This window comes from Rhipicephalus sanguineus, chromosome 5 (genome assembly GCF_013339695.2).
Source record: "Rhipicephalus sanguineus isolate Rsan-2018 chromosome 5, BIME_Rsan_1.4, whole genome shotgun sequence".
Taxonomy (NCBI): Eukaryota; Metazoa; Arthropoda; class Arachnida; order Ixodida; family Ixodidae; genus Rhipicephalus; species Rhipicephalus sanguineus.
The window spans coordinates 123689547-123710290 of NC_051180.1; the positions used below are offsets into that span (position 1 = coordinate 123689547).

General features: G+C 41.2%; 2 protein-coding genes across 2 annotated transcripts in view; one reads left to right on the plus strand and one right to left on the minus strand.

Annotated features, from left to right (window-relative positions):
- Window positions 1–3552, plus strand: part of LOC119394947 (Down syndrome cell adhesion molecule-like protein Dscam2) — a 168577-nt gene extending 165025 nt beyond the window's left edge. Inside the window, exons 35-37 of the mRNA XM_049416027.1 lie at window positions 82–181; window positions 2253–2302; window positions 3329–3552. Of these exons, the coding sequence (XP_049271984.1) occupies window positions 82–181; window positions 2253–2302; window positions 3329–3396 (218 nt within the window). The 3' untranslated portion in view covers window positions 3397–3552. The remainder of the gene's footprint in view (window positions 1–81; window positions 182–2252; window positions 2303–3328) is intronic.
- LOC119394948 (hormone-sensitive lipase) overlaps window positions 3463–20744 on the minus strand; it is a 19836-nt gene continuing 2554 nt past the window's right edge. Inside the window, exons 2-4 of the mRNA XM_037662244.2 lie at window positions 12351–12569; window positions 11454–12013; window positions 3463–7977 (exon numbers count right to left, since the gene is read on the minus strand). Of these exons, the coding sequence (XP_037518172.1) occupies window positions 7765–7977; window positions 11454–12013; window positions 12351–12569 (992 nt within the window). The 3' untranslated portion in view covers window positions 3463–7764. The remainder of the gene's footprint in view (window positions 7978–11453; window positions 12014–12350; window positions 12570–20744) is intronic.

A 20744-nucleotide genomic window follows, 5' to 3' on the forward strand; every position in this document is an offset into this window, starting at 1 on the left:
AGTTACAAGCAACAGCAAGCAGTTGCTGATACTGCATAGGGAAGTGCTGATAATGCATTCACCGTCCTCGTTAACATGCAGAGTCCACACTGGAAATGGAGACGGAAGGGGACGAGTCACCACGATGGTCACGATCACGAAGAACCAGCAGTAACTTCGCGAACTCAGGATCCACCATGGTGTGAGTTACTTTGATATACGCATGATAATTATGACAGCGCACGCTTCCTCTTTCTTTTATTTCAACGACAGGCTGCAGGAAAGCACTTCACTAGGCTAATAACTTGGCAACACACAACGTAATGATGCTGACTCTTTATGTCTGATGTCTTTCCTTCACCTCAAAGCCTATCCACGTGCCTGCCCCAGCACTACTGTTTTGTGATGAAAGCCTTCTGTATTCTGAAACTCCTGTACCACGCGATATTTTGCCCGTGTAATGCTAGTAAATGAAATTTGCAAAGAACACCATCATTGCATTCAGTAAAGACAGTACCGTCGCCTGTAGAATTAAGTAACCCACTAAGGAACATTATGCGCAGCTGAATTTGGACTAAAGTTTTATGTTTGTTGCTGCACACTATAGTTGCATTGGTTCAGTAGCATAAGCTAATATCGCAAACGCCACTCATGACTTAGAAGAACTGTACATGCAGCGTTGAGGAAAACCATGCAAGAACAATTTATGGGAACAATTTCTGGGAACAATTTCTGGGAACAATTTCTGGGAACAATTAAGCCTGAGTGTGTGTAAACTGTTTTAGAGAGTATTTCTTTAAAATCACAAATTATACGCTATATATCATACGTCAAACATATCAAACAGGGTGTATACAAAAACATGGCTGTATATTCCATTTATGCAATTTTGCGAAAACTATTAACCACGGCAAACAAATAGATGCCATTTTTATGGACTTTGCCAAAGCCTTCGATAAGGTTTCCCACAAAAAATTACTTTTTAAATTAGAGAAAGTACTTAAAAACAAAAAGTTAATGGGCTGGCTCTCTTTTTACCTAACCAAATGACAACAACTCGTTTCTTTTCACGATTGTTACTCAAAACATGTAAGGGCTGATTCTGGAGTTCCCCAGGGCTCAGTTCTAGGACCTCTACTATTTCTTTTGTTTATTAATGATATTGTAGAACAAATTCCTGTTAAAGTGAAACTTTACGCAGATGACTGTATTTTGTACTCAGAGGTTCATAGCATATCCAATCAACTTCTGTTAAATCAGGCATTTCAAAAAGTAGCCTCCTGGTGCGAGGAATGGCAGATGGTCATTTACTTTGAAAAAACTTTTTATGCGAATTACACGCAAGAAAAGTCCTTTGCATTTCAGATACAATGCTAACAACACTTCTTCGTCTGAAGTCACTAATTATAAGTACTGGGGCTTTACATATTGAATGATCTCTGCTGGAACAAACACATTACACACATAACGACAAATGCAACTTACAAACTGTTTTTTCTACGTCGTGCTCTCTAGCTATCCACTCCTTCTGTCCGCCTTTTAGCATACAAATCAATTGTTCTACCAATATTAGATTACGCCGCTATTATATGGGATCCTTTTACTAAGACTAGCATTAACGTATTAGAAAAACTGCAAAAAAGAGCAGTGCATTTTGTTTACAATAATTTTTCAAGGACTTCTGTTACAGATCTATCAAGCAGAGCTCAACTTTCACCTTTATCGTTAAGATACCGTAACTCAAGGCTTAAGTTTTTGTACCAACTGATTAACGGCCAATATCAAGTAGACATAGCCGATATTTTTTCTTTTTCTTCTGGGTACTCCACCAGGCAGAGACATGACCTCACCATAACCCCCTTTCCCACACGCAATAATTGCTTTAAATATTCATTCTTTCCTCGCACCATAGTTGAGTGGAATAAACTAATGCAATTGTTTCAGCACCCTCAATGGCATTGCTTTCCTCGGAATTATAAGGTGCACTAACCAGTTGAATCGTATTACATACTACTGTACATGCTTGTATAAATGTAATCTTCTTTTTTTTATTGTATGTTCTTGCCTGTTGAAGTTTGTATTTGCCCTATACACATTGTATAACCTGTATATATTATGTCATTGTACTTGCCATTTGTTTATGACTAATTTCATGTACCACCCTGCTAAAATCGCCAAATGGTAATTGCAGTATCTGTAGATAAATAATAAATAAATAAATGCGATGCATATGAAATTTTGAAGTCACAGTGAATTCCCACTTTTCTTTCCAGAGAGAAGACTTACTTCTTTAGCGGAGAAGAATTGCACGGCGATGTAAAAGGTAACTATATGCCATCTGTTCCTTCGCCGATATATATACACCCTGCATGTTATACTGAGTGTACCTCAATATAACACGCGGTTATACGAGGTGCGCTATATATGCGGAAGCTCGTTCAAGTTGGGGGGTGCCTCTCCCCCAGGTTCATGGGTAGATCCAGAGGGCGGTCTGAATGTCGTGACCGCCACCCCTTAATTTTCTTAATGTGCACACTCAAGAAGAGGACACAACAGGTCCTCCCATAAGCTGATCCCTACTTTGGAAAAGTCCTGTGTCCACCCCTGAACATACCACTTGCCTTAGAAGGCCTAATTAGTGGTTGGATTTTAATGTAGACATGTAGTACAGTGCCAGAATCAACGTTGCACAAGCACATGTCCATACTTTTATCACTACAGGGACACATTTTTTTATGTACCTTACTATTAGTGGACAATTATTCCAGCTTGACATTCCCCCTTACCCAGTCAACCCTGGCTCAGTTGCTCCCTCCCAGTAAAAAACCCCTTTGCACAAAATAATGGAGTAATTGTCGACCTAAAATGTTCCACTGCTCTAACAAGATGTACAGTGCGCATGGATTTAGACGTGATATCAAAATCTTTGGTATAGTGACTGGTACGCGTCGTTGCTCGAGGTAACAGCATCATATTGTTACGAATATGGCCACTAAAGGTAATGCTTGTTCTGATGTAAAACTGTTCCGGTCAAAGTTATGCCGATATGATACGAAATGGAAACGGTGCAAAAGAAAGTACTATGTTCATTACTCAATCCTAAATTGCCATGTTTCAACCAGAGATTATTATAGAAATAGCATGCAAAAGAAATGAACCATGGGACTACAAGAAAGAAGAGCTGCCTTCTTGTCAAAGCAATGCACTGCTACCAATCATTGCCATGGTGCATGAACTAGTACAACCACAAAAATTTCCCTCTACAAAATAAACAGTTTGTCTTAAATTTAGCTGCCACTGCCTTTATTTACCGCAGTGTCTCTGACAGTGTCGATATTCTCTTTTACAGCATTTTGCGTGGCGCTGTCCCCAAGAATGGCAATGGACTATGCATCAGAAGAAATCAAGTTTTCTTAGAAGTGACAGTGTCTTACATATATATATACACTGAAACACATCACACAAGGAAACCACACAAGCCTGGGTGTGCGTGGACAGTTTATACACCTTTCAAAGTACAAAACATCTTTGTACACACAAGTATTCTATGCAGTACACCTTGTACAGAACATGATGATGTCACTGCTACTGTGCGTAATTACATTAATAACAGCCACCTAGTATGTGCATACGCAAAGAAGGTAATCTGCCATGCTGAAAAACTATTTTGCATTCTTTGAGCACGACTTTGAGCAAAACATAATACTGACTGTTCATTGCTCATTTAAGTAAGACCAACAAGGAAGCAGAAGGTGACCCATTACAGCAAATAGTGACCAGCACGGCTGCTACAAAAAAAAATACACAAAAAAGAAAAACTGATAACAAATGGTTTAGGAACTACTCAATATTCATAGATGTACAAACGTCACCACACACCATGCAACATTCAATGTAAGCACTCTAAGGCAGGGCAGAAATAATCTCAACCACGTCACAACACTAACAGTGACATCTTGCGTGTTGTGTACTCCAAAATTTTTTCTTTGACACCATCAGCAAATCGGAGTGCACGATACAATAGCAATGAAACAAGGTTCGGCTGCCTAAAATGTGAAATTCGTTGTGCAAGTCGCAGCTGCGCAGTGTGCAGGAATGCCAACCTTTGCTAGCAATACCGCACAGCACCATGGCAACTAGAGCACTTAACAAAAAAAATTTTTAGTGCCATGGGTGTCGTGCAATATTAAGAAATATTTTAGCAGTCCCTACATCGAGTAAGTAATTTGCCTTGACTTGTCCTACCTGCGCAGTAATGGAGCCGCGAACCATTAAAATCTAAAGATTGATTTGCTCGGCGTGCAGAAGACAGCATGCTAGCCACTACTCCTTGTGGCCATGTAACGTGAAGCTCAAGCGTCCAGAGTCTCATGCTCATGTGCCAGCTGGCCACAGGAAATAGCAAATCTTCATAATCAGTGACAATGGCCGTCGTATTTTCTGCTGCAAATGTCTTCAAGAATATTTAGAGATGGACGTCGACACCGGTGAGAATATGATGTAGTGAGGCAGTCCCAAAAGTAGGCAATGGCAATGGTGTCGCAAAACATAACATGACAAACAAGTGACAGATAAAAACACGAAAACAAGGTTAACATGCTCTGCCACAACATTAACACAGAACATGGAAAAGCGGTGGGAAGGGGATGGGAAGACATTTCAATTTACTCATCATAACACATATCTCTGACAAGGGCAATATAGGAGAACAAACGTTTACTATACTTTGACTCGTAGGCAAGACTTCCTGACCAAAGTGCCAGCCAAGAAATTTGCTAAAGTACAACATGCTTCACATAACAAGAGATGTTATGTATCTACAAGAGCTGTATGCTGACTATTTAGAGAATAAAAATTATTTTGCTAAAAAGGAACCAGAAAAAATGTCACTGGTGCACTGCCTTCATATCTGAATGCAGCAACACAGCACACATAGCAGTGACACAAACCAAGCACATCAACGTGGGTCTCTGGTCAAGAAAATCATCTGAATGCCTTCACCATTTATACATATACGTGACTCTAGCAAACAGCAGAGTCATGACTGTAGTGAATGCCCTGTGCAAAATGAAGTAACACAATGCTGTCAATGCATCTGTAAAGAATGTGGCAAACTGTCATAATTTCTGTAATGGAGGTCACAGTGAGACGGTACACAGTGACTAAAACACACTCCTGTTTCAAGGCTGATCAGAAAATGCGGCCTTGCTACACTGACATGCTTGCTCGAGCAGGTTAACCTCTGCTGCTCACCACTCAAACCAGTCTGACTCGTGAATATTTAAAAAGACCGACAACTGCTTCTTAAAAGGACACTGAAAAGAAAAACGATTTTTCTCATATTAGTAAATTACTCTTTTACAATTCCAAAATCCCCATGCTTGCCGTGAGAAGACGCTTGGTAAGCGAGAAAAGGCACAAGAAGTAAATGTGGGTGGCGATGCCACCCAGAAATTCCTGCATCAAGCACTGTGACGTCATAGATTTTGATGGCACCTACTAGGTCCTATGTAGTTCCTAATCAGTAAAAATGATGTACACTGTTCTCTGAGGGGGCCACAGACTTCACATACCAAGTTTCAGTAAGTTTCGTCGAGCAAATATCACCAAAACACGAAAAATACACTGAGAAATCAGTGACGTCACGCGCGGAGATTTCAATGCAACATTTAAAAATGAAACTATGACCTTGATTTTCTCCTCTATTAATAAACCTATGACGGTGGAATTAACGACATTACAGTTCTCAGAGCACAATTTATCAATCTAAATCTATTCGCTGTTTCACTTTAGCGTCCCTTTAAGGTATCAGTTTGCCACGGTGCAATGAAAAACCTGTCCTTGGAAACAACTATACCAGCAGTGGTCATTTCCAAAAGCACATGGATTTTTTTCCAACCATGATTTTTTAAATCTGAGCAATCTCTAACAAAATTAAGTCCCTATAGTAACAATACTGAGAAGTGAGAGTGACAATAATCGACCGCCTCGCAAGCTACGAAAGCCGAGTGATGGGCGTCTTTTCCAAAGACCTTTCTTTCAATTTTTGTTAACCATCCACATTCTATTCATTAGTGTACAGCCCTCTTTTAGATTTCCATCACCCTGTTTTCACAAAGCTGATGCTGATGCTTAAAATATGGTGTCTACGATGTAATTCTGGCTCCTAATTTGCTTCCGCCAACTGCAGTTAGAAGAGCATAGCCTTCAAGATCTGTCTCTCTTGAACAGAGAGAACCATCACCGGGGTGTGTATTTGGACACCAACTAGCATGTGCCAATGCCCAGCTTACGCCTACGTCATGGCTTGCCCTTACTATCCTTATTCTGTGTATAGACAAGCCAAGCCAACTCAAACATGAAGAAACTGTGCTTTTGCATCATCATCACAATGAAGACTGCACGTGAGGTGTTCACTACATTATACGAAGACAGTAACACTTTTCAACTAAAAACAAACATTTACATGCACATTATAAGTTATACAAAAAATTATAATAGAAAATTTTTCTTTTTATAATATCAAACAAAGGTCCAATAGCCACATACACGAATAGAAGGGCATGTGATCAGGAATCCTACATTTGTTCATCTTTTGCAGCATCAGGCATCACACATCATTTTTTGCTACAGTAATTTTTGTGCAGAACTAAACTATAGATCCTCGTTTATTAAGGAGAACATTGCTTTTTGGACAGCGCTGGACTCCATTTTTCCATCGGCGAGACTATTTCGATTGATTTGCAAACAGTTCTATGTCCTTTTAATTATACCTTACGACCAGAATCCAGCTGGCATGAAAGCTTACGCTAATGCCACTATAACAGCACAGCTGCAACTAACAAAATATGCAACAAAGAAAGAGAATTGGGTGAGCTGAAAATGCTAATCTTACCAAATCATTAGAAAACAATGCGTATAGAAAACCCGAAACAGCATTGATTGTTGTCCTGCTTTGTATTTTCCCATCTCTCTCTCATGCTGTCTTACTATTATAGCAAAGGTATTCAAACTCAATTAAGTGCCCAAATGCTCTCACGCACCACGATTTCTCATTCAATTTTATGGCCAAAGGGCTCTCCAGGTTACAAAATCAGCTCTTCTAATTAAGGTATGCATGAATGACATGATACATATGACCTTCACCGGATCAATAAAGCATCAGTCCTTTCCTCACAATCAGCAATTAGCATACACTCTCAGGCAGGCCTCTTTTACGTGGTAAGGCATTTCACAACACCCTGTAAACAGTATCGATTTCTGGCAGCAACATGGTAAGCTCCTATCAGTTTAAATACCAAACTACTTGTTCCAAAATACATTACAAGTACTGCACTTTGCCACACATATAATTGCAAACCTCCAACTACTTTGGCCTCTCAAGGGAAATGCATAGTTTCATTGTAAATTGTCAACAACGATATATAATGCCTTAGTAAATCTCATTGCCATAAAGGGCCTCTTACATTCAAAAGCAATGCAAGTGTGTGTTTGATGCACTCGCCTAGAGTGTTTCCTAGTCTCTGTATAAGAAGACTGGCTCACGAAAAATCACCACTACACTCAAACCTCATTATAACAAAGTTGCATCTGCTACGAAAATAACTTCGTTATATCCGAAAATTCGTTATAAAGGTTTATTTGTAACACTGTAGCTATGACAAGACTATTCTTCATTTACTTCGTTATAACCGATAATTCGTTATATCCGTGTTCGTTATAACGAGGTTTGAGTGTAGTATTATTAACTGACCACTGGCTGTATAGCGGGTGTATCAAAAATACTCATTTGCCACCCAGCGTCTCCATTTGAAGGGCAGCCCTGAGCATGGTGACACAGCACCGAATGCCTTCTAGGGCCTCGTTTCCACGAGGAAAGAGGTTAAGGAACCCGTGCGGCAGGTCATCCAGCACGCGGATAGTTATCTGGCAGCCCAATGCACGCAACTTCTTGGCAAACATGATCATGTCGTCTAAAGTTGGGTCGAGGTGAAGGCACTGAAAACAGCAGAGAACAGAAAAGACTGTCAAGACAGATGAAAATGGAGACCGTTACAAGAAACATCAAATTTGTCACAGTGTGACCAAGCGCTTAATGCGAGTCGCAGCAACAACTTGGAAAGCAACAGTATTGCAATTAAACCTCAGATTGCGTACCACGTCACCATACACCACCCGTTCCCGCGGACCCGCTTTGGTCCACGCAGAACGATTCGTGAAACGATAGAGGCCCAAATCACAGTTGGAATCCTCGGGAGAAATGCCGAAATCGTCCCTTGCAGCGCAAATTCTCCCCTCTCGTGCAAATGCTGGCTACGGAGCGTTCCAAATAACATCACATGTCATGTGACTGATTTGTCCGCAATCACGTCTGTCGTGTGAATACAGCTTAAGACGGGAACTATAACAAGAACTACAACATGTAACTTGTGGCCTTAGAAGGAAGCCTGGAATAAGCACAAAGTAATGCATTAAAGCAATGCGTATACAAATTAACACGACAGAGTACCCATCACTGTATGCAAACCATTCTAAAAATTGGCACAGAAATGTTTCACAGTGCACAAAGGGCATCTCAGAATGATGGCATGATAAGGGTAACTGATATCAGCATGGCGTTGGTGCACAAATTTTTTAATACAAGTCAGCATATGTCAGCGCCCAAATAAAAAAAATTAGATTTAGCACTGAGTTTTCTGTTTATTCCACTCAGACTATGGTGCACACCATGGCATGGTACGCACACACCTGCTAACCAATAAGACTAATGCTTTGTGTGCGTGCAACATTCATGCAAACAGTAGAGACCTGCTCCGGCAGAGCCTACTGCATTCACTTGTTTCTGTCACTTGAAACCAAATGCCCTGCACATCTCCAGACGCCTTCTGACCCTCCAAATGCAGGCCACGTATGTGCACTTGAAAGTAAGACAGCCGACAAACACCAACAACGGCAGCATAAACACTCTGCGAGCATCCAAACACAACGGAATCTCAGAAAACAGAAAATGGCTAAACAAAATTGCTGCTCAAACGAAACAATTGCCTCTAATTCAGATGGTCTCGTACTTGGGTGCTGCACACACATCTGTCCTTATCGGTAAGTGAAACTCCAGTTCAACAGAACACATTTTCCCGGTTCCTTCAGTTTCCATTTAAAGAGGTTCTACTTTAGTCGCTACTGCAATAACCAAGGGGCAAGACACTTGCACACCACTAAGACAGTTACATTCACACAGTGAGGCCCACATGGTCATGTGTTACTGTTATTAAATATGTCTGTTGAACTTCATCTGCCTCATCATGTCGCTCTCGTGCTTCTTGCCCTTCAGTGAGCTTCAGTTGCATTCACTACCTGTAAGCCGGCAGTGGCGTAAACCCAGTTAAATCACAAGGGGGACACACATCTCGCCATAGCGGCCATTTCGTTTTTATTTTTATTGATATAAATATAAAACTATACAAATAAAATATATAAAAATATCTAAATATAAAAATATAAAAACTACAAAATAAACAGCCATTAACAAAAAAAGTTGATTGCACTATACTTAACCCTCAAGCAATTCAAGTATATGGCGTTTGAAAGATAAATCTCAAGGGGGGACAATACAAAGGGTGCCCCCCCCCCCTCCAGCCTGAACACAAGGGGGTTCAAGACCCCCCTGACCACCCCGTGATTTACGCCAGTGTAAGCCGGTGCCTCCTCTCACTAAAAGGTTGGCATTCTTACAATGCGTATTCACCTCATGGCTTGAATTTTTACTAGGGGTGTGCAAATATTGAAATACAAATAAGGTAAAAAACTGTCTTCAAATATTGAATGTGTCGTCATCAACATCGGCCTATGTAATTTCCGCTGCAGGACAAAGGCCTCTTCCAATCATCTCCAACCCACCTTGTCCTGTGTGAGCCAATTCCATTTTATGCTTCTAAATTTCTCAATTTCGTCAGTCTACCCAAACCTTTACCATTCTCGGCCGCACGTGCATCGTCAAAAAGTTGCAAAATGAGAAGTAATATGTAATAGCTTTCGTTATTCTTTTAAAATAAATTAATGAAACTGCATGTAATTAGGCTGTAGAAACCTTGAAGATACTTTTGGCGATGTACTCATTACAAGTTATCATGCAGAAGAATTAACTGTTTGACATGTTCCCAAGGTGAGCACTCTTTACGTGCTGTAATGACACGTCAGAAAGTGAAAAATCCCTCTACCTTATGCATTGTGATGCTCCCACATTGCCTTTTCTTTTTCCAAGCATTCAAACGTTGTTTAGGTAACACTAGTGACGGTTATTTTGTTGTATACTATATAAGAAACCTGTGGAATAAAGCTAGGTAAAAACGGAACCGCCCCAGTTGCCTGGATATGCTGGACAGGCTGAAATGGAGCGCAAGGATTGTGTGCATGTCATGCGTATTTTTCTGCGATTATGGTAAAAGATCACCAATTGCCGGGAACGCAGCATAAATAAGCACTGAACGACAGTACTATACAGTAGACAAGATGTACTAGATAACCAAACGAATATGTATTAGCAATGCTTTACTTTAAAAATAAGAATGCGTAGCATTTGTAAGTCATTATATTTGTTTGAAGATTCGAATTTGTCCAAATATGCCTCCTTAATCGCACATTCGACCATGGCTGAATATTTGGGAAAATCCAAATATGCGTCCTTCGAATCAAATATACTTCTAATAAGAAAAATATTCTATTCGTATTCGCAATTTTCGCACATATTCGCACATTTCGCAGACCCCTAATTTCCACACTTCTAAAGTTCAAATCTCTAGACTGTGGGAATGCTGAGGTTATAATAGATGTGCGGTCCTGAATATATAGTAATAAACAAAGCTTTCCCATGCTAGAAATCCTGAATTAATTAATAAAATGTCTACCCTTGCTGTTGTAACAACACACAATGTTCAAGCATACCTTGTGCAAGCAGTCATCAAAGGTGAAAGAAGTGACGTAACATTACCAAGCCAAAAAACAAAAAACTTTTTGATCATTCAAATAAAAGAACCAGAACACCCATTATAAACACAAACTCTATAAATGAAACTGTAAATATTACGTTTACATTGTGCCATTGCAGTGATCCCACCACCAGACAATCATGCCAATCACCTGTTATTAATTAGCAAGTCACAAAGACAGAATTAAATATTAAAAATGCCAAGCTCAATTAGAAAAACTGAGAAAGTGTTTCTTCAGCAAGACAAACTTGGAGAAATGCTAAGTTCAAGTATGTTCAGCATTATTCAAGACGAAAAGTTCAAAGGCCAATCGCATCACAAGAAGTGTCCTGTTAGTCCTTGCAGCCCATCTTACAGGTGGTAGAACAACACCCTATCCCTGTACTTTTGTTGGGACATTATCCATTGCCTTCGTACAGTTCTGTTTAACAGAAATGGGCCCCTCGATCATTTCCCCTGCTACTCGTTCAAGCCTCCAAACTCACTCACCAAAAAGTAGGCAGGAGGCATGTTCCTCAACAAGTCATCCGAAGCCAAGTACGGTGTCATCAACGGGTCCTCCGCTCGAGCCACCAACGCCTCCAAAGTCTTCAATCGAGACGGGTTCTCCGGATGAAACCACGGCAGTGCTTCCCGACGAGTCTTGGGGAGCCGTTTTCTAGAAGCGGGTCCGGATACTTTTTCCAAGCTTTGCTTGCTCATTTCTGCCGCTTTGCGCCGCAACGATGTCGAGAGGTCGGCGGGAATCTCGAATATGACGTGCTCTTCACCAGCATTCACTTCTATGCCATTTGTGGCTGGCAGAGATGCACGGTCTGTACAGTCCTGGTGTAAATCGTTCTGGCTCTTGAGCTCGTCGACACGACGAGGGTACGGTTGTTCTTTCCGAGGCTCTTCGGAAGGCACGCTTGCTTTTGAATGCGGACTTTCAGTTTCTGGCTCCCGTTCCTGATTGGACACCAATGACAACGCCTCCGCTGCTATGTGAATGGCTTGTGTGTCTCTAGCGTCCTGTTGCCTCGTGTCATGCGGCTCCACACCAACGTAGGCTGCAAGATGACAGGTTAACAAGCATTCATACACAACATACTATGTCCGTTGAGCTCGCGCAACAGTTAAAAATCTGGAAATCTGGAGATAGCCATTACATTCAAGATCTTAAATTATGAGACATTCTCTGACAGCCCAAGCACCTTGGGAGTCATCATTCAATTTTCCAAGAGGATTCGGTGCACTTCTATTAAATTAAGTTCAGTTTTTCGGAAGAGGTGCGAACTTCTCTGTTCCTCTTAGCGTTTTTCTTACAGAGGAAGCCAGCAAGTCCCGTGAGAGATATTAGTTATACACATATATTATAGGGTTGTTCTAATGAAACTGCAAGCTTACCATGAACGCAGGTGAGAAGAAATTCAAGAGGTATGAGTGGGTCCATGCATGTGAGCACTTTGGATGGAGACGGATGAGCATTGAGCATGACTGGTGTGTATGCACAGAACATGGCATCGGGGCGGCGCAACTGTAGCTGAATCATCTTGAGGCTCAGTGCAAGGCACAAGTTGCCACCTGCACTGTCCCCAGCCAGGCAGATGCGCTCACCTGTCCAACCTGCAAGATCACCATCGAAACGTGAGAAGAACATCACGCAGCTGCGCTAGTATATGCAAAAGCACATACAGTAAATCGTCGTTATTACAAAGTGAACAAATCGTTCAAAAAACTTTTGATATAAGTGGCAATTTGGTAAAAGTAGATGTGCCATAAATGTTGTGACACTAGGAACACTGCAAAATTAAAGAAAAAAGTGCCCACACACTCGCATCTTATTGACGGCTATGCTATTCTTATTAGGGCACTAATAAAAAGCTCAGCTTAATCTGCTACAAGTTGCCGCTAGGCACAAGCAGCGCCACTTCAAACTTATTCAAGCATAATGCAAGTCCGTAGTCACTACCGCTGCCCTCAATAGTGTTTTGAAGCATCTGCAGGCACTTCCGCAGCATCTATGCTCTTTGTCAAGTGTCTTCAAAGGTTCTAATCAAGTTAACCCAATGCTGAATCTATGATCTCGGATCTAAACTCCTTTTTAAAAAAGCTTGCCCTAGACCAATGACTATCCTTGGTGTATGCACAGCTGCAAGATGCAGGCTCGTCTAGAGACAAACAGAGCCAAGAGTGTCGTTCTCTATGTTAATTTTGGCTACCTAAGCTCTGTGTAAGAACATTTTTGCAATCCATCTCCAGTGAAATCATCAACAGGAGCTGAATCTGCAGCGTCATGCTTGGGAGTAGAAAGGTCGCATCCTGTGAGACAGTGCAGCACGTGAAACAATGATGGTTGCACATATGTCACTATCTGGATAATAATAATGCATATAAAATTTATTTCCCATCGATACAGGTTGGCGGACGACACATAATCTCAACAGGAGCCCCTCAACATACACAGTAATCTGAATATCAAATGTACACACATTCTCTCCATCCACGCCTGTACAAACGCCCTGTTGACAGTTGGTGAAATGACTGCTGAATTGCCTAGCAAAGTCAGAAATTTTGCATCATTCATAAGATTCACCTGATATAACTAGCATCTTAAGATCCCACAGTCTAAATTATGAGCCAACCCTGCCCGTTCCAAATGCCAAAAGTCCCATTCATAACTACTACCCCTAGCTTGTAAAGCAAGTAACTTGAAAAGTCACCAGCAGAGGATAAATTCTCTGACAGATGCTTACCAATCTTGCAATTGTTGTAAAGAGACTAGATGTTTACATCTGGTCCCTCAACATGGATTTCGTCCATGCAGAATGCATGGACAAAATCCATGCAGAACGCAAGGATTTCGCTACACTGAAACTGCGGCATTAAGTTACTTCTCTTAAGTGCAATAAAAATTGTCTTCAATACTCACATTGATAAATTAAAAATAGTTTGTTACACAGCAGTTTTCATTAAAACAAGGTCCGTTATATTGTGGTTTAACTGCAAAATTATTTTACAAATATGCACACTACTACAATTCATGGCTTCTGTTTATTCAAACAGAAGCTCATAAATATTTGGTTTACACACAGTTTTTTTACATACACGAAAGACTTCAACTGAGTCAAAGTTTTCAATGAAAAACTTTTCAGCTTCAGGGAGTAATACAACCGAAAACAAGTAAGAAAAAGAGATTGACAAGATGTAGGTAGTAAAACATTTGCTCAAATCGTTGGGTGACGATTACATAGGTCAAACAATGGCTTCATAGTAAAGCTATGCGAATGCCAAAATTCTGGGTGCGAAGCAAATTCGAATATTGAAATTTGAGTGCAAATCAAATAGAATATTTTTCTAATACTCCCACGCGAAATTACAGAAAAAAGCTGCAGAAGATCCCTAGGCATACTCTTATGAGATGCAAATATGGAAGCATTCCTTTTGGCTAGGTTGGTGTTACAGAGGGGTGCTGCAAAGTGGTGTTCTTGAGTTGTGTTATAAAGAATGAAGAAATGCGGAGTCCGAATTGTGTTTATTTACATGATTTGGTATAATCATAGAGGTGTCGAAAACCTTTTACATCTTCTCTTCTATTTCATCATCGAGATACCATAAATCACAACATCGACAAGTCTTCTGCCGATGTCGACGCTAAGCCCACAACATTGGCATTGGACTCACTGCAGCTACGTGTTGCAAAATCGCTATGCATGCTGCTGCAACACTGCCTCCACAGAGGCTGAAGGCCAACTGATGTGGTGGACAAGGGCGTGCACCCTTCGATTTGGGAGTTCCTCTGCTGCTGCGGAAATTCCCCTTTCCTATACTCTGCAGCTGTGAATGGTTTCTGCGGCAGTTGTTGGTGCTGCCGTTAGTACCAGTGGGAGATGTCATCTGTTTTCCGCACAAGGCTTTTGCGAATGCTGAACGAGTGCAAGCTTTCACAAACCTGGCCAAGTAATGCTTTCGCGTTAAAATGTAGCGCAAGACATGGGCAAAAAAATTTGTGCAGCTTGCACTAAGTCGCACAAGTCTGTGTCACAGCAGAGCTGGTGGGCACCTAGCTGGTCCTGGCTTGGCTTGGCTTTTACCTTCTCACCTCTCTCTTTCCCACGTTTTGCTATACTATACTATACATGGCTATGCTTGCTCTCTTTCTTCTATCTTTTTTTTTGTCTGTTTCTTTCTATCTCTTTCACTCTGTGTCTATTTCTTTCTCTCTCTTTACCTTTTTCTCCCTTTCTTCCCTTTCTTTCTCTCTTTTTTTCCCCTTCCTTCAATGTCTTTCTCTCTCTGTATTCATTCTCTCGCCTTCTATCTTTTTTTCTGTTTCTTCCCTTTCTTTCTGATATTTATTTCTCTGTTTCTATTTCTTTCCACCTATCTCTCTCTTTCTCTGTACTCGTTCTCCCATCCAGTGGACAAATCACGGTGGACAAATCAGCGCACATGTTCTGGGAGCGAAGCAGAAGACAAAGATATTGAAGGAGATAACAAAGAGAGCATGTGCCGGTTCATGAAGACGATAGTTTTTCTACGTCACACGGCAAACTATACTCGCTGTACTGTACTATAACACATGGTTGTGTTTTTCCTGTTTTATTGCGATAGCAATTATATGGACACTCTCAGCGGATTTTCACCATCGCCATCATGTCCCGGATATGTATATGTATGTATATATATAAAAAGGCACAAGAAAAAAATAAAGCAGAAGAAAAAAATTCTGAAGTACCTGACCGGGGATTTGAACCAGTGACCCCTCGCTCTCCAGTGGGGTGCGTTCGACAACTCAACCACGCGCCACGTATGCGCCGGCAAAATAACGGCGAGCTATTTATGTTCACCATTTACTGCTGGTGATACACAGATCTCGGAGGAGCTTGAGCGTGTTTTCTACCACACAACGCTCCTACATTTTCTTTCAATTTGAAAACTGCCTTTGAGACGTGCACGACAAAGTGGCCCTGTTGTGTACCCACTCGTGATGTGGAACGAAAAAAAAAAAGAACACAGGGCACACCTTGCGTCAGACGCCCCCTTGTGGCAGGAGATGCAGAGGGGTCACTCCACGCACCGCAGTTTAAAATAAAAAGAAATATCTAGGCGCGTCTGATTCTCCATTGTCGACGCGCAGTCTTGGCCAATCCCCCAGAGTGGGTATGTGCCATAATTTTGAGGAAACAAACAAACAAACATTGTCAACACTTGCAGCACATTGCTCAAGCACATAGACGTAACAACTGTGACAGTTCACGCTTGTCCTATGTATACCTGTGCATTCATTTCGGGCGTCCTTCTTTGTGCTTCAGCGGGCTGCAAGTATCAAGCTGCTTGTCGTTCTTTGTGCGAGATTCCAATTTCTTGGTATCGCTTTCATTGCTTGACCCTTGCGGCGAAACTGTAACCTTTTTTTTTCTATCTCCTTTTTCGTGTATGTTGCTTTCTATCTTTTTCTCTCTCTGTCTATTTCTTTCTGTCTTTCTTCTCTTTATTTTCTTTTTATGTCTTTGTTTCGCTATCTCACTCTCTCTGTAGTCGGTCTCTTGCCTTCTATCTTTTTCTCTGATTCTTCCCTTTCTTATTTCTTTCTCTCTCTCTCTCCTTCAATTTGTGGTCAGTCTCTCGTCTTCAATCTTTTGCTTTGTTTCTTCCCTTTCTTTCAATCTATTTTTCTGTTTCTATTTCGTTCTACCTATCTCTTCTTGTCTCTATCTCTGTACTCGTTCTCCCATCCTCCTTTCCCTCCTCCTAACCCTCACATCTTTCCTCCTCACCCTCACTTCCCTTTCCCACCACGGTTGCAGTACTATACTATACAAGGCTATGCTCTACTCTGCCAGTGTGCCTGGATAGCCGAGTGGTTAGGACGTTCGCGTTCAGATCGTGGGTACGCGGGTTCGAATTTCACCTCAGCAACAAAATATTTTTCGCCTACTATTTCCCTCTTTCTCTTTCTTTCTATTTCTTTCTCTCTCTCTCTGTACTCGTTCTCTCACCCATGAAGTTATTGCATCATTCATCGGACAAATCGGTGTACTCTTCTGGTAGCGAAGCAGAAGAAAAAGGTGATGAAGAAGAGGATGAAGATAGTGCGTGCAGGCTCATGATGATCATTTTCTATCTACTACACACGGCCAACCTAGACCTTGACAGCTTTGCTGTAAAACAAAACAATTGCTTTTGCACGATAACCCGTAGACCTGGCAGCAGCGCGCTGTCTGCCGCGTGAAAACAAAACTGTTCTGCTGGCTGTCGCGTAGTGACGCAGGTGTTGTAACGTGCAGTATTGGCACAAGCTTGGATAACTTGATATTCGTTGTCTTTAGGGTGACACTAATGAATCTGATATCACAGGCTGATTTCGCGGCACCAAAGAGACACACAGTAGCACCGCGTGCGTCTCTTTGTTGCCTTTCTTGCGTCCTGTTTCTTTGTGCTACCATAGTTATCAAAAATATACCATACCAACAGGCCTGCTTTGCAACTTTAACTATGAGGGTGCATTGTGCGTGCCTTTTTCTTTCTCGATTAAGTATGGTGAAAGCAGATGATGCACTTTGCACTTTTACGCTGCAATCTTTGTAGTCTGAGCACACTAATCAAGCTACTTTGTTGAAAATAGTGTCAGGGTACTGTGACGGCCATTAACCTTTCCGATAGGTCGAAGTTTGCGAGGAGAACTGGATTTATGCACATCATTTAGAAGCACTGTAATTTGATTTTAGGAGATGATACGGTTAGATTTATTTTCCAGAAGTTCGAGTACCTCAAATCGTAAAATTCCAGTGCGAATAGCAAACATTATTGGACAAATATTCTAAAGTTTGAATGTCCGCCCACCCTCACTTCATACTGAAAACGTTCTTCGATGTCACACAGTGTCTGATGAAGTCACTATGACCACAAGAGAAGATGACAGTGGCATGCACTTTGTACAGAACTGTTTCATTGGCACATCTCTTCATGCATGCAAAATATTATATTTTTGTGTCCGACGATTACTCAAACTTGGCCAATTCAAGCTTCTGATATTCAAAGGAAAAGTCATCACCTCAAGTTTAACGCAGTAGCATTTCAAGATAGAACTAGTAACAGCTCAGTCCAAAGCTATCACAGCAAGACAGGATTACTTGAATGGTTTAATGGAAATTAAAACCGCCCATAGGCATAGCACAAGGCTCCTTGTGCTATATATACAGTAGACTCTCGTTAAATGGAACCTGAAGGAACCAGGAAAATGTGTTTCGTTTAACAGGAGTTCCATTTACCAAGAGATGAACAAGGGTGCAGAATACAAGTTGGAAACCAATCTTGTCAGAAGCACTTGTTCCATTTAGCAGCAGTTCTGTTTAAGAGATTTCCATTTACTGAGAGTTTAACGGGTGTGTCCAGATAAGATCGAACACGAGGTCCCTGTCACCATTCCCGATTTTGATTAAACTTGCTGTAGGTCTAGGCATTACACCCAGAACAATGGTTTCAAAGTTAGTTTTGCGAAAAAAAATTTTTTTCGCCTGAAAAAAAAATACACAAATTTCGGTTGCAAAAAAACACTTTTCCGCCAATTTCGCGATTTCTGAATTTTGAGCGCACCTAGGGAAAAAACGATGCACTTCTTGGTCACAATATTTATTCCCCTCAAAGAACAAGTAAAATACAATCTTGTTTATTGCTGCAAACAAGTTTAAGTGAGGATAATAAAAATCGGTACATATTAACTCTGATACTTTCACTCTTTTTTAAAATAATTTTCGTGGTTTTATCGCGCTCCTTTTTACTCGATAATTGGGCTGAAATGTAAGTGATTTAGCAAAAACGGCGAACTTTGAAAATAGTTTTCTCAAAAAGGCCATTTTTATTTTTTTTTAAATCCCTCTGATTGAAGTCAAGGACGTCGTCTATCATTCTGCATAAAAAAACGTTGCGTTATTTTGGTTGCTAACAAGTTATAATGCGTCAAATGCGACCAAGTCAGCCTAGCGGCCGCGTCATTCGCTATGTGCTGAAACTCGGATATAAGTTGTTCAAAATACTTGTACGTGGCATAATCCCAAATCAGCAGCTCCACACCAACAAATGCGCAGCCACGTGTTATGGTTCAGCAAGCTTTGTCGCGCGATCAGCCGCTTGACAAACCCGCAGCCGCGGCCGCTCGATGCTGCAGGCGCTCACATTACATGAGTGCCGCTTCCACTGCGGATGAGCTCCGCTTGCGCGCCAAACTACACTCAGAGGACGAACGAGAGAAGGAATGCATCACTGTGAAAGTTAAAAGCTATTAAGTGCCAACACATGTCGCAATATGCAATGAAAACTCTGCCTGCAATTTCGCAGTGCGCGCCTTCAATGCAGCACGCATGTATTTTTTTCCGTCCTGTTATGCCCGCAGCCGCAAAATATCGTGATAAACACTCGGCTTACGTTGAATATTATATCTGCGGACGCACAACAATACAATATTGTAAACGCGGTGCTTTAATGAAGCAAAGGACTTGCACTCACTTATTTTCACAGCCGGCTGACACAAGTGTTCTGGCACGAGATAAAGAACTGCAATTTGAAGGTTTCAACCATCGGAAGCACGTATGAGACATTTCTTTAGACGTCAATGGCTTGCTTTTGTGTCACATATTGCTGATAGAGTGAACCTAATTATCTTTAGGCCATCAGAAGAGAGAAAACAACACATGAGCGCTCTACAGGAGGCGCTCACTGCAAGATTACCGGCAGAGTTTTCGTTGCATATTACGACATTTGTTGACACTTAACAACCTTTGACTTTCGCAGTGATGCATTCCTTCTCTTGTTCGTCCTAAGAGCGTAGTTTGGCGTGCAAGCGGAGCTCATCCGCAGTGGAAGCGGCACGCATGTAATGTCAGCGCCCGCAGCATCGAGCAGCCGCTGCTGCGGGTTTGTCAAGCGGCTGATCTGCGCGACAAAGCTTGCTGAACCATGACACCTCGCTGCGCATTTGTTGGTGTGGAGCTGCTGATTTGGGATTATGCCATGTACAAGTATTATGAACAACCTATATCCGAGTTTCAGCACATAACAAACAACGCGGCCGCTAGGCTAACTTGGTCGCATTTGACGCCTTATAACTTGTTAGCAACCAAAATAATGCAACGTTTTTTTATGCAGAATGATAGATGACGTCCTTGACTTCAATCAGAGGAATTTAAAAAAAAATAAAAATTGCCTTTTTGAGAAAACTATTTTCAAAGTTCAGCATTTTCGGTAAATCACTTACAATTCATCCCAATTATCGAGTAAAAGAAAGCGCGGTAAAACCACGAAAATTATTTTAAAAAAGAGTGAAGGTATCAGAGTTAATATGTACCGATTTTTATTATCCTCAGTTAAACTTGTTTGCAGCAATAAACAAGATTGTATTTCACTTGTTCTTTGAAGGGAATAAATATTGTGACCAAGAAGTGCACCGTTTTTTCCCTAAGTGCGCTCAAAATTCAGAAATCGCGAAATTGGCGGAAAAGTGTTTTTTGCGGCCGAAATTTGTGTTTTTTTTTTTCAGGTGAACAAAATTTTTTTTCGCAAAACTAACTTCGAAACCATTGTTCTGGGTGTAACGCCTAGACCTACAGCAAGTTTTGTCAAAATCGGGAATGGTGACCGGGACCTTGTGTTCGATCTTATCTGGACACACCCTAATGCATACAGAGAAAAGAGGACATTACGGAAAGGCCCACTAAAGGTGCTGAAGGTCTTACAGACATTATATCTTTGATTCACTGATCATTTTTCTTACATTCTCTTTCTCTTTATGCTGATTTACTT